General features: G+C 38.1%; 1 protein-coding gene across 1 annotated transcript; it reads left to right on the top strand.

Moving 5' to 3' along the window:
- Positions 1 to 108: 108 nt before the first annotated feature.
- On the top strand, positions 109 to 14,926 carry LOC131737816 (ribonucleoside-diphosphate reductase large subunit). Its single transcript, XM_059029514.1, has 19 exons — positions 109 to 288; positions 1,104 to 1,192; positions 1,369 to 1,546; positions 1,639 to 1,739; positions 1,830 to 1,889; positions 2,092 to 2,131; positions 2,323 to 2,485; positions 3,031 to 3,172; positions 3,543 to 3,626; positions 5,827 to 5,988; positions 6,896 to 6,975; positions 7,113 to 7,314; positions 7,591 to 7,740; positions 8,979 to 9,200; positions 9,471 to 9,547; positions 10,142 to 10,277; positions 10,908 to 11,003; positions 11,367 to 11,555; positions 12,607 to 14,926. Exons 1-19 carry the CDS (start codon positions 270 to 272, stop codon positions 12,787 to 12,789), a joined length of 2,373 nt encoding a protein of 790 aa, XP_058885497.1. The 5' UTR covers positions 109 to 269; the 3' UTR covers positions 12,790 to 14,926.
- Positions 14,927 to 15,195: the final 269 nt, after the last annotated feature.

Below are 15,195 nucleotides of genomic sequence, written 5' to 3'. Positions count from 1 at the left end.
CCACACACCAATGAGATTCTTTGCACACATCGTGAAGTACTGTGATTGGAGGCTTTTTCGTCTTCCTTGTGTTTTTTTTACTCCCATCTCGCTTTCCCATTGGTTGACAGTCCTATACTTGCTGGCGCACAAAGGTGCGCGCGGGTTACTCTGGTGTTTCTGGGAGAAGGTTATAGTTCTTTGTGAGGGAGACAGCAGTGAATAAGTTGTATTTATTCTATTTAACGTACAGTTTATTTCAATTTTAATATAAACAATAACTTGTCAAGATGCACGTGATTAAGAGAGGTGGGTTGTTTTTTTTTGTGTGTTCCTTCTTGAAAGAATGTACTGATAACAAGATACTTTGCTTTACTAATTATATAACTGTTAGCGTCATTAACAAATGTTTGTATTTTATTAATAATTACATTAAGGTTTAAATTGTAGGGGCCATTTTTGTTTTAATTGTACTGACCGAAAACAAGTCAAAAAGACCAAACGTATTTCTGTTAAATTATGTGACATCTGTTGTCATTAAAATGTCAGATACACATAATTGTGATTTCTATGTAAATTCTCACTTGTGTAAATTATTGTGTTTTTTACGGTTGTGAATATTCCCATCCCTTTGTTTCAAGTCTTGGCGCCAATATATGTTGCACAAGTTTTAATAAGGGTGTCATGGCGGGATATGAACAAAACTTGCACAAGTATTTTCTGAATTGAGTGTATTTTGTTTTTTGGAGCAACTCTGTGGTAACGCCTCTAAAAATTAAATTCTGTGGTATTATTATTTTTTTGTCTAATGTTACTGAAAATGAAAGGTGGATTTGAGCCGAGCATGTACAAACTTCCGTTGAATAAATTACGCATTTCAATCTTAGAACTGTGACACGCTTTGACAGAGAAAGCATTGTCATTTTACCAAATAGCAATTATGATTTACATTGCATGACCTCGTGTAATTAACTGACTGTATAAACTAGGTCGCTTGATATTTTTTGGCCACGCTAAACATGACGGTTATGTATAGATGCAAATCAACAAACGCTTGCGTTGCATGGCTAGAAGATTATTAAGGTCAGTTTTTTTAATTTTATTTTTGTATTTATTATTTCTAGATGGACGGCAGGAACGAGTCATGTTTGATAAAATTACTTCCCGCATCCAGAAGCTCTGTTATGGGCTCAATGCAGACTTTGTTGATCCTGTAAGTAAGGAATGTATATTTGTTCTGTGGTCAAACCACTTGGTCAAAAGTCAATTTTTTTGTAAACTGCTTGGCGTTCTGGATACAGGCTAGAAGGTTTAGACATATAGGTCATGGTGGTCTTGCAATTACTTGTCTTCCATTCCATATTAACCCAAATATTGTCTCTTCCCTAGACCCAGATCACCATGAAGGTAATCCAGGGGTTGTACAATGGAGTCACCACAGTGGAGCTGGATACTCTAGCAGCTGAGACTTCAGCCACTCTGACAACCAAGCACCCAGACTATGCCATCCTGGCAGCTAGGATTGCTGTCTCCAACCTTCACAAGGAAACCAAGAAGGTTTTTAGCGGTGAGTGTGCCACAACCTGAGAATTGAAGTAATTAATGTGTGCCACAAACAGATCTTTATGTATATGTATTTTATTCTTCCACTACATGCAGAGGTGATGGAGGATCTGTATAACTACGTCAACCCCTTGAATGAACGCCACTCTCCCATGATTGCCAAGGAGACGTATGACATTGTCCTGGCAAACAAGGATGTAAGTGTCTGTCATTTCTTTGACGTTACAGTAGATTTGATGGCGTTTTATCACACATTTACATTGTATGTAAAACTTATCCTCTTGCAGCGCCTTAACTCTGCCATCATTTTTGATAGAGACTTCTCCTACAACTTCTTTGGGTTTAAGGTAAGAAGAAACTTTTTTTTTCCCTGAGTTGCAAGACTGATATTCACAGAACACTATAAATGTTGGTTGCGTTGCAGGCTGTCCTAAATCTGACAACTATGTGGTTTTACAGTGCTGTTGAGATGGAACAAAGTCAAATAAACCACTGTTTCAGTAAGGAAATCCATCATTGTTTAGTTAAATCTGTATTTGTCTCTTTCAGACACTGGAGCGTTCCTACCTCTTAAAGATTGATGGCAAAGGTAGTATTTTTTTTTTAATCTGTTAGTCTTTGAAGTGACGTTGTTGTTGTTTTGTGGTGCCCCAGTGGTTGTAGTTAGTGTTATATTCATGACATAAGTTCGATCTAACATCTTTTCTTAGTGGACCTACTGAAGATGAATCAGTCATACTAACAAAGTTAATTCAAGGATAATTTGATTACTGTCACTAGTGGCTGAGAGACCCCAGCACATGTTGATGAGGGTGTCTGTTGGGATCCACAAGAATGACATTGATGCTGCTATTGAAACCTACAACCTCCTCTCTGAAAAGTGGTTCACCCATGCCTCCCCCACCCTCTTCAATGCCGGAACTAACAGACCACAGCTTTCCAGGTATGTTCACACTCAGTAAGCGGAGTCAGTACAGAGAACTGTGGGGGCAGAATAAATCAATCCAGTTTCCAAATTGTTAGTACACATTTAGCTTAAGCAAAAACATAACTTCAGTTCTCTAGCCATGTGCACTGCTACTTACTGTGGTTACCACAAGATGACTGAATCATGGTTACCAAAAGTAACAGCACTTGGAATAAGCTAAAGCATCCAAGCAGTAATAAAAGGTAATTTTATTATGAATGTGTTTAGACCGGGCTGATTATTTGTAGGTCTTGTCAAATTTCTAGGATATAAAAACTATAGCCTGTATGGGGCATTTCACCTTTAAGACCCCCTGAAGAGTCATTCAGATCAGCCCAGAGAGATGCTTGGAACTTGAGTACCTTAACTTCTTAATGAAATACCTTAACAAACTGAAAGCCTAGATCTGTGAACACTTGAGGTGATGGTCAGCCATGTAGTTTATCTGATTTCTATACTGGAGCTGAATACTGTGTCTGCAGTGACATGTCTGGTTGTTGACTTCCTTGCCCTTCCCCTAGCTGTTTTCTGTTGAGTATGAAGGATGACAGCATCGAAGGGATCTATGACACGCTGAAGCAATGTGCCTTGATCTCCAAATCTGCCGGGGGTATAGGGGTGGCTGTCGGCTGCATCCGAGCCACTGGAAGCTACATTGCTGGGGTGAGGACTGCAGGAAATTAATTGATAGGTAGTGCAATTGTAAACGGTCTATTGGGTATTTCTTTGTGGTGGGGAGAGAGGGGAGCCACCGAAAAGTAAGTTCCTTTTGCCTCAGTCTCTTTTAATCCTCATCGAGTGTACAACTGTTATACAGTTATGACTGGCTTCACAACCATAACATTAGGTAGTTGAAGGTTTGTGCTGTAAGTGTTCTGTGAAACCAGCTGTCTATGGGCCTGGTTTTCCTATGCCCACATCATATTTTTTATGGAGTGGGCAATTTGCATAAAAGTTGTCTGTTGTGGAAAACACAGGCCCATGTATCTTAATACAGAAGATCTTTGACCAACATTTTTTATTTTCATTGCAGACAAATGGAAACTCTAATGGTCTGGTTCCCATGCTGAGGGTTTATAACAATACTGCTCGTTACGTGGATCAGGGAGGCAACAAGGTAACCATATTCAGGATTACTGAATTGTAAATTAAAACCCTGGTTAAATGCTGTGTGGTTATCTGGATTTAAACACACCAGTTCTGTTTGCCAATACGTTGGAGTGGGCACATGAGAGGGATTTTTACTGCCTGCCTGTTTTTCATAATTGAGCTGTCTTGCTGTAGATGGTAATGGTGGGCTATATAGAGGTTGCTGAAAAAGCGGTATATGTTGGTTTAAACTAGTGCTGGAACAAATATTCAAATATTTAAACAAATATTTTTTGATACAAAAAAATATTTCGGATACAAAATTCAGATTCGTATTTGCTAGAAATTACTAAATTACCTTGCACTTATTTACCACCTCGCCAAGTTTGCGGTACAGTTTCAAACATGGCAAATGAGAGGTCTGTGTGATATGCAAGATTGATTAATATATATTAGTTTTATACTGTATAATAAACAAATATATAAACAGAGGATCAACACAGCAGCTCTTGAGCCTCTATTTAAAAGTTATAGACGGCAAAAAGGAAACAAACCAGATTATGTGCGTGCAACCATAGTGATTTCTATGGAAAGCTATCTGGGTCAAAATAGCGTTGTGCAGCTTTAGCACGCATGAGAATCTCATGACAGAAAAAAGGGAAGCATGTCATTCTCAAATGCCTCGCTTAAAACAGTGCCCAACTTGCTGGAAATGTTGTGTAGTGATCATTATATAGATTGTGTATTATATATTTTTTGTTATGTCTTTTTAAATGTAAAACTGGAACCAAAATGGTGCGTCTTTTTCCTCTTCATTTTACAACACCATTTCCACATTTTGCTTTATTTGAAGTGCTTAAAGTTAAATTTTCGTTTTCGTTTGGTTTCGTTCAGCTACAAAAAGGCACAAGTAAACCTGTTATTACTTTATGAAAACGTGTATGTCCACTGTTTACTGTGAAGAAACAGCAATGGCAGGGAATAAAAAAAAAAAAAAAGTAGTAAAATAAATCAAATGCGGCAGAGGTCACACTAGCCTTTAAATGTGCATTTGTAAAATGCATGCCATCTCAATCTGCGTTTTCAACCATAACATCTGTGTTTTTACATATTGCATCAACATAGTTATATTATTTTACAGTGTAACTATTTCAGATGAACAAAGTTAACATGCAAAACACAATATAAATAATGGTAGTAGAAATAGTCAAAAAGACAAGCTTACCATGAAACGTTTTCTTTTGAAAATCCCATTCACAGTGTAAAAATCAGTGTTGTAGAACATGTACCAGTGTCTCTCCGGGTAGCTGTCAACATCAGAACCTTTTAGCACAAAAAATGACTCTTGCCTTTTCCAAATCAAAGTCTTAATTCTCAGGAGCTTCCATTTGAAATTGTCATGTTTTAGATGATCCAACGTAAATGAGTGTTTGCTGGTCAGCACATTGTTCTGCTGGTACACAAGATACACGTATCGCAATTGCTGCAAGTTTTGCGAAAGCAGGAAAGATGTCATGGTTTTACTTGTTCAAATTCTTGGCTGACGGTGTCAACAGGTAAGATGCTCTGATACAGATTATTGAGTCACTCTAATACCAGGGACGTGCGCAGTGCTACGTGGGATACTGAGACCTCAGCTTTTTTTTTTTTTGAGGATTCAGGGAGCAGTGGAACTATTTTTACACACTGCCTTGCATAAAACTATTTTGTAATATAAACAAAATTATTGGATTGGGATGATAAGGGGATCTGTGGTCTTTTACATCTGTTTTAGAAACACACTGCTGTTTTATTAAAATGCCCTGCGTATATAACACAGAATTCTGCGTAAACATTCCCTCTGAAATGCAGTGTCAACTTTGTACTATTTTTCAGGAATAAACAAAACAGCATTTAACTTGAACTGCTATTTTGGCATCCTTTGTTTTGTAGTTAATTCACTGGGGAAAGTAAGGTCTACACCACATATTCTTTACTCCTATGATATTTTTCTACTTTGACGAGTTACTATAACATCTTGCTGTAAAACAAGGGGGCCACGCCCCCTGCCCCTGCTGCTATGTGGTCTCTGCCTGCGTTCTGAGCAATAATGGCTTTTATTACTTTTTGAAAACAAACTAATATTTAAATTGAGCGAATATCCGAACATGAAAATCCTGTGTTCATCCCAACACTAGTTTAAACACTGTTTTGGACTGTGTATAGAAATATATGCCCTTTTGTTACAGAGACCCGGTGCATTTGCCATATACCTGGAGCCCTGGCATTTTGACATCTTTGATTTCTTGGAGCTGAAGAAGAACACAGGAAAAGATGAGCAGAGAGCCAGAGACCTCTTCTACGGTCTCTGGATCCCTGATCTCTTCATGAAGAGAGTCGAGGACAATGAGGTGGGACATTGTTGATTTTATTCATATTCAAATCAATTAGTTGCTGATCATTAGTCTAGGTCCCTGAACTATTGTTAAATGAACACATACTGCCCAAGGTCAGCAGATCCAGAACATTACAGTAAAAAAAAAAAAAAAAAAAAAAACTTAATGCCAGTATGTTTTGGTTGAATAGAAGAGGGAATGCAATTTTTGATTACAATTATTACTATTTATTTCTTAGCAGACGCCCTATCCAGGGCGACTTACGATTATTACAAAATATCACCAATACAAAGTATTACCTTACAAAATATCACAGTACAGTTAAGAGCAGTTATAAAGCACAATAAAATCAGTAGAAAATAAGATCAAATTAAAATGAGGAAAGTAAAGAATACAGTAAATTACATTGAAGCGCGAGTTTGACTAAGAGCACTTAACTTATAGTAAAAGTATTTGCTTATACGAGTAAAGTCCATTTAAGAGCACATTGTGAATACAATAAATGGATAAGAACAATTTCAAATAAGAGCAGTTACCAAAAACATGAATATGGATATCTGAGAGCGGAGGAGGGGTACAGCTAATCTTCCGGTTGCGGAGGGGGGTGTAGGGAGAAATAAGTCTGGGGATAGGAGGGAGCAAAAAGGTCAAGACAGTGATAGGTGACAATATGCAGTTGATTTAATTAACCAGTTATTCCATTAAGATAGATTTCACTGTTATAGCAGTTTTTAAAGTGCATGTTGCCATATCATGTGATTGTCTGGTATATATGTTTAGGGAATATCTTTTTAATATTTGTGCAGTGTCTGTAAAGAGGCCTTGTGACCTGTGTGATTATTTTCCAAATGTTTTTTACCTAAATGGTATACGGTTGACCCTTTCTGTAATGTTAACTCTAAACCCTGTCCCACATTTACAGGACTGGTCCCTGATGTGTCCCAGTGATTGCCCAGGACTGGATGAGTGCTGGGGAGAGGAGTTTGAGAAACTCTACACCAGGTAATGTCATCTGTTCTGTTTTCAGGTTTCATAAATTCCTTGAACAAGAAAAGCATTACTCGACATATAATGTAATATCTGAGCTGTAGTCACAGAATGTGGATTGCATTCTTATGTTTCTTGTGTTCACTATGTAGGTATGAGAAGGAGGGTCGTATCCGCAAGAAGGTGAAGGCTCAGCAGGTGTGGTATGCAATCATTGAGTCGCAAACGGAGACCGGCACGCCCTACATGCTTTATAAAGACGCCTGCAACAGAAAGAGCAACCAGCAGAATCTGGGAACCATCAAGTGCAGCAACCTGTGCACTGAGATTGTAGAATACACCAGCCAGGATGAGGTGAGTAGGATGATGGTAAATGGAATAAAAGTAGTCCAGCCCCACCGGAGACCAATGTGATCTTGCAGTGGAAGCTTACTTGATGTAGGAAAAGGGGTGGGGCTGGGGCTGGTGGTCGGGGTGGGGCTGGGGGTAGAGTTTAACAACTCCTTACCAAGGATCCTGCAAGGTTATGGACGCAAAGATTTAATGTTACTGGATGATTCTGGTTAACCTTTAGGAACAAAGGTTGTATCTGATCTCCTCTCTCTCTCTCTCTCTCATCGGTTCTTGCAGGTGGCTGTGTGTAACCTGGCCTCCATAGCTCTCAACATGTACGTCACGCCTGAACGCACTTTCGACTTCAAAAAACTGGCCTCTGTCACAAAGGTCATTGTGAGGAACTTGAACAAAATTATCGAAATCAACTTCTACCCTATCCCTGAGGTATGTAGCTTTTTGTTACTCGCCCATACAAGTAGTGAGCTTTTGCTTTAGTGAACATTTTATAGTTATTTTAAAGCAGTTTCATGAAGCTGAAATGTTTGTTTTTGTTTGTTTTGTTTTTCCTTAAAGTAGTAAATTCCTACTAAAATAGCAAGGTTCTTCAGCTGAAGTATACAGAGGGGATATGGGACTAACTGAAATTCAGTTTGATCTCTCAATGAAATGGCTTGTACAGACCCTGCACATTGGAGGGAGCTGATTTGTTCGCTTTATAACTTCATGACTTAATTTCCCAATAATTGATATAGCATTTGTACTCTTAATCGGTACGTTTACATGACAACGCGTTTTCCAGAAATTAATGTTTTTGGAAACCTGAATCAGAAAACTGATTTTCTTAAAACGTCACTTTTCTGTGTTTACATGACTAAGGATAGAAAATCTAATTAGACTTCAACTGTATACATGGATTGAAGTTTTTTCGGAAAACGCAGGATATTTTCGCATGCAAAGTACTGTAGTAGCCTATGTACGATTTGACCACACCAGACATTTCTGCAATAGAACGGAGACTAATCCAGTAACTCAAGTGCTTTATCAAAGTGTCGGGTCTTAAATTCAAAGATCACTATCCTATAACTATTCAGATTCCCCAAAATGTGCAATCAGCCTTTCCAACAGCTTATCCTGTTCTATATTACCAGTTTTATTCTGTAGACGACATTTTAAATGATCACGTCATTTTAAAGCTGGAAAACATTTGCTGCTTCAGTATGGGCTATTAATATACATACGGACAAATGTATTACTTTATCCCTAACTAGACAAATGGATGCATGCAGGCTGACTACAGATTATTATTATTATTATTATTATTATTATTTTCTGTTTTCTAAAACCATGTGCAGGAATGAAGGTCAAAGTTTGCACATTTGCAGTATGCTATCGGAGTTAGTTTTCAGAATTTAATCGGAAATTTTCTAGGTGCAGTTTTCCAAAAACTGACTTTTGGAATATTCCAATACGTTTTTCGATAACTGTGTTTACCTGACTTTGATATCAGAATTAGTTTTTACGAAAAATATCGGAATTCTTCTGCTCATGTAAACTCACTGAATGTTAACAGCTCATATGTACACAAGTAGGACGAGACTGTCCGTTGCATTGCTGAAAATACTAAAGGTTAAGTGAACTGTATTTGGTGTGTTCACAATTTTTTAAATGTTACTGTTTCCCAGGCTGAATACTCAAACAAGCGTCATCGGCCTATTGGGATTGGAGTTCAGGGTCTGGCTGACGCCTTCATTTTGATGCGCTTCCCCTTCGAGAGTGCGGAGGCTCAGCTCCTCAACATTCAGATCTTTGAGACCATTTACTACGCCGCGCTGGAGGCGAGCTGTGACCTAGCCAAAGAGCTTGGGCCCTATGACACCTATGAGGGCTCCCCAGTCAGCAAAGGGGTAAGTTTGCCTTGCAACAGGTTATATAGGAGAGAGAATCTTTGTTTTAGGGACTTGCTGTAGAAGAGCAAGATTCTGTATATAAAAATTACATTGATATATTTTGTATCAGTAGTGCTCTGACCAATTTGAGTAGTTCCTGTGAAATCCATTTTTTCAAATGTGAGTCCTTGCTTTTCTAAAATGGGATTATCCATGGAAGCTGAAAAATTAGCTATTCTGTTCTATGGAGAGCCCTGTGTTTTAAGTGTGTATGTATGCTTGCCTTAGATTCTACAGTATGACATGTGGGAGAAAACCCCTACTGACCTCTATGACTGGAAAGCACTGAAGGAGAAGATTGCAAAGTAAGCAACTGTACATTGTTTTTACTGCATGTTGCCCATATCTGGAAGTGTATCACTTTTAAAATCTATGGATGGAAATACAGGGCTGTACACCATCAGCAGCAAACTAAACTTGTTTACACTTAGACACTTGTTCATTTTTGCCAAATTCACAAAGAAACACAATCTAGGGGCCATTTCATGCAATCAGGTAATTGTCTGCATTACTGACAGTGCGCCCAGTTTAAATTAAGCAATACAGAATGTACTAAACAAATGAGAATGAATACAGGGCTGAAAGCATCTTGTGATAAATCTTGGCTTGAGTTAAACAATAGTGAGTGGCCAAATGTTTTTGTAAACTATACTTGAGCGTGTACACAATTGAAACCTTTTTTTATATTCATATAAGACTGGTATTTCACAGCATCATGGGGTGAAAAGGAGAATCAGGCGGTGAATAGGTTGCTGCCTCTTAATGAGAGACACGAAGAAAAAAACAAGTATTTCTAAATTCACCTGAGATCTGTTTTATTGTTGGCTCTTGAGGGAGAAGGAAATGGAAAATTCTCCTGGATTTCTTGAAAGTTCCTCTAACCTAAGCTTCTTTTGCAGACATGGTGTACGCAACAGTCTGCTGCTGGCTCCCATGCCCACAGCCTCCACAGCCCAGATCCTGGGTAACAATGAGTCTATCGAGCCCTACACCAGCAACATCTACACCCGCAGAGTCCTCTCTGGGGAGTTCCAGGTACTGTAATACCACCCCTCTACAGACCTGCTATTTTGTTCTTCCAAAGCACTATCAAATTCAGTTATTCTTTCCAAAAGTCTATTTGTTGTAGTGATGCCAATTAAAGCCCTGCTTACACTTGTATCGGTACGATACTAATACAGTTTGTTTCGGTATAGAATATACCGGTACAAAACCACTTTCTGTCCCAACTCTTTTTAATGCCGATACAGTTGCGATATACTTGTCCACATTCATGTATGTTTTAAATCAACAGTGTTCGGGTTCTGAACTAGTTTCCATGATAACCGCTGTCACATCTGTTAGCAATGGTTCCGTTGTTATGTAATGCAGCATGGTTCCGTAACAATACCGGTATAAAAAATCTAATGTGAACAAGGCATAACACTTGTTCTATAACAGTTTTGATCAATTACAGCTATTCTGGGTGGTTTCATTACGTGCATAGGTGTTTTGGTTATTTTTTTTTTATTATTTATTGAAGGGGGCTTGGTGTCCATAGCTCATAGCCAATTGTAATATATATAACTATTTTGGAGGCTAGGATCAACTACAAAAGTGCTTTTGGTGAGCACTGCAAATATTTGAACGGGATGCATCAGAAAAGTTTCTCTCTCCTGTATTCAGATTGTAAATCCACACTTACTGAAGGACCTGACAGAACAAGGGCTTTGGAATGAAGAGATGAAGAATCAAATCATTTCTCAGAACGGATCCATTCAGGTTGGTGCCCAGTGGACAGAATGTGTTGATTTTTATTTTATTGAATTGCATAATCCAATTAACTTAATTTTGTTTGTTACATGGCATAAATTCAAAGCAAATTTGGGTCTATGTAAATTTACTTTGTCAAGTCCATGTAAGCAAACTTCAATGTCAGTCTGTAGCAATAAAGATGATGTAAAAGAAGTGTATTGTGATCAATTAAATATATACTACTGGTGACTTGAGAGCCAACAGAAAAGGATTATATGCATGTGTAGATTTGCAGTGAAGTGCCATGCATGCAAGAAACACAGGCAGCTAGGACATGGTGGTTACCAAGGAGGAGATTTTCAAAGGCAGTGTACCATTTCTCCAATGTAGGCCGTCTCTGAAATCCCAAATGACATCAAGGAGCTCTACAAGACCGTGTGGGAGATCTCTCAGAAAACCATCCTCAAGATGGCGGCTGACAGGGGGGCATATATTGATCAGAGCCAGTCGCTGAACATCCACATTGCAGAGCCAAACTATGGCAAGCTCACCAGCATGCACTTCTATGGCTGGAAACAGGTAAGGCAACATAAATCAGGCTTGAAATGTGCAAATTCGGAAACTCTGCCTCGCTAGCTAAAATTGTATTCCAGTTGCATTCATCTCCATGGCTTTTTAAAACACTAATTTGGGTTCTGAGTTTTAACGCTCAACACTGCAGACCTCCTAAATAGGTCTCAGAAAAACAACTTCCATCACGTTTCTTTGGCCACGTTTGGGCAGGGTTTAGGTCTTGGCTAACAAATTGAACCTAATACCTAAACAAGAGTAATAATCTGTTCTTTGCTTTTGCTTTTTACTTGCATGCAGTTTGAGTTTCCTGCAGAGGACCATTGTCTTCTGTCTATGCCATGCATGATTTAACAATTTACTTAATAGATTTAATTATGTAGCTTATTTTTGTTTTGTGGAATAACGGGGACACCCCTTAAAGCAGGCAGTGCTCAGAAATCCTGCTACGATGTCAACATGAGATGTGCTGCATGCAAGTGTAAAGTGATACAACATGGGCTAACATTGCTTCTAAAACAGAGTAACTATAAGGCACACTGACGGAACATTTTTGAATTCTTAAACTGATTTCTTGTAAGAACTCTCTGTGCTGACTGGCCTTACTCCAGAGTGCTTTTTTTACTGCATATAATTTGTTGTATCTTTTTTTTCCAGAGAATATGCTATTTTTGTTTCAAAGAACAGATGTATAGAAATGTTTAAAGCTAGAAAATGGAAAGGTCACCATATTTCTTTGTATGCCATACAAGACTAAATTTGGACCTTTTTTGATTTTTTTTAATTATTATTATTTATTTTGTTCCAGAATGCATATAAAATGACCCAGTCTTAATGAATTATTGGTAATTTTACTTTAGACATTTTAAATAATGATTTGGTGAGAAGATATCATCAATTTAATTATTTTAAAGCCTTTCCGTAGCTCTACCTTAAGTAGTGTTTTCTTGTATTTATGGTCATAAGCAACCATGTTGTGAGTGGAATACCTACACACTTGGTCAGGAACAGCAGCAGAAAGAGGCTCATGTCACTCGTATCTTTTCTCTTTCTTCCTTAGGGGTTAAAGACTGGCATGTACTACCTGAGGACAAAGCCAGCTGCTAACCCAATCCAGTTCACGTTAAACAAGGAGAAGCTAAAGGAGAGCGAGTCTGTGACGATTGATACCATGGAGATGAACAAGGCAGCCATGGTGTGCTCTCTGGAGAACCGAGACGACTGCCTGATGTGCGGTTCTTAAATCTCCCCGTTGGCTTGTCCTTACCAGACTGCTCGGATGTAAATCATTTTCAGTGACCTAAACCTTGGATGTGGGAGAGGGGCACAATCCTACAATACTTGCTGCACATGCTCTATATCCACCATCAACAGAATTGTGACTATTGTATACCCAGTAAGGTGATTTGGTGACAGGGACAGGTTTTTGTTTTGCAAGAGTAAATGCAGCTCTTGCTTGATTTAAGATGGATCTATTGGTTTGCAGTGTTAATCACAAACACAGTAAATACATTTTGCAAAGATGACTGCCTCCTGCGGTCTTTGCTTAAGATGTATGTATGTATGCTTGCTTGCTTACTGTACAATTTTACTTAAAGGGGTAGGCATATGGCTGTCCACATAAAGCACTTGTCTGTTACAGTATTGTCACAGTTAAATAATTAAACAGTAATTTCAAAATTTGAGCATATTTTGGGGTGACTGATAAGAACACTGAACTCGTTTGTATTTCTTTTGTACATTTTTTTATATATACATACATACGTACACACACTTTGATCTTTTTCACAACGTTACTTGTACTTCTCTAAAGTTACCTAAATGTTTCGAGGTAATAAATAATGAGTTGGTTTGATTGCAGGTATTAGACTGCTGTGCAAAAGTCTTTAGACATGTAGCATTTTTCTACTCTGATGCATTATGAGCATGAACAATTTAGTTAAAGCCTCCACTAGTGTTTTCTACTATTATAGCAACCTTGACTTGCATAAAGAAGGAAACACATTGACTGAAATAGCTTGTATCATTTGATTTTCAAGGTGTAGTATCCGAAGCATAATCAACAAGTACAGAGAAACATCATCTGTAATTGAGAAACCCAGGACTGGAAGACCCAAAAAGCTGTCTGACAAGGATGAGCAATACTTGAAGATAATACCTTAAGGAATATAAAGAAGACAAGCGTTGAATTGACAACAGAACTGGCAGAAGGCACAGGTGTCGTTGTCCATCCATCAACCTTTGACCATTGTTCCATAGTTCAATTTCTGTGTTATTGTGCATATCTTTAGTCTTGTTTCCCTTTCTTAACGGAGGTATTCTTACTGCAACACATCCTTTAAGTCCTGATTTCAAGAGTGACCTTCGTACTGTTCATGGGTGGACAACGACTTCAAGTATTGCTCATCCTTGTTAGACAGCTTTTTGAGTCTTACCAGTCCTGGGTTTGTCAATTACAGATGATGTTTCGCTGTACTTGTTGATTATGCTTCGGATACCACACCTTGAAAATTGAGTCCTGCAAGCTATTTCAGTCAATGTGTTTCCTTCTTTATAATGCATGCATCAGAGTAGAAAAATGCAGCATGTCTAAGATTTTTGCACAGCAGTGTATATATCTCTATCTTCACAGATTATTACTAATCTTGGACTACCTAAAGGTACTTTAGAAAAGGTGGTCCAATATTAGTGTTAAATCATCCGATTTGTACATTTCTTAAACTTTTTTTTTTCTCTTTTTCCAAGAATCTGAATTGGATGGTATACATTGTGATTAACAACAAAACTATATCCTTACTGTTTTAAGGTCAGTTACCATCTGATCCTGATACAAACTTGTAGTTTCCTAGAAAGCGGACTACAAATTACATCTGCATTTTTATGTAATACAGGTTAACGCAAATAACAAGGTCTCCTAACTGGTTCTAGACTAGTGTTGTTATAAAGCGGTGTGGGTACAAGGGTACAGTACCTACGGTTTGTTTGTTCGTTTATTTTATAGTTCTAGTTACTTATAAAATGTTAGCTAACTTGAAAGCTGCAACTGTTTTAAGAGCTGAAAACAATTCAAAAGGTCTAATTAAGCTAATTATTAGTTCAATTAAGGGGCTAGTTAAGTAAATGAGAGTTCAGTTGGAGTGAAAACCAGAAGATGCAGGGGTCCACAGGACCAGGGTTGGAAACCACTGGTATAAGAGCATAAATGCACATATCTGTAGGTTGCACTCTAGTTAAAACAAGGTATGGGCACAAGGTCATTTTTTAAACTTCAATGTATTGTGAAATTCCCTCGTCTGTAATAAATGAAAATATATATTTCCTGTCTGTTTGCTGTATTGTAATAACTGAGGGAGGGATGGAATAAATGTTTTTGTATTCCATGTGTTGGCTCATCTGCATTAACTATTGTAATGAAACATGCTAGTTATTCCACACACAATGTATTTTCCATGTACAATGTCTTCCTTCAACAGCTGATTTGGATGAGCTATTTAAAGATGTATCTTTAGGAATACTTGCCCTGTGTTGATGGAACTATATGGGCTTTTGTTCTAAAGCAGGAGTCTCCAATCCTGGTCCTGGTGGGCTGTGTCCTTACTGGTTTTTGTTCCAACTGTACCCCAAGTTATTTAATTGGACCAATTAAGTG

The sequence above is a fragment of the Acipenser ruthenus genome, chromosome 8 (assembly GCF_902713425.1).
Source record: "Acipenser ruthenus chromosome 8, fAciRut3.2 maternal haplotype, whole genome shotgun sequence".
Taxonomy (NCBI): domain Eukaryota; kingdom Metazoa; phylum Chordata; class Actinopteri; order Acipenseriformes; family Acipenseridae; genus Acipenser; species Acipenser ruthenus.
This window is presented reverse-complemented; position numbering and strand designations above follow the sequence as displayed.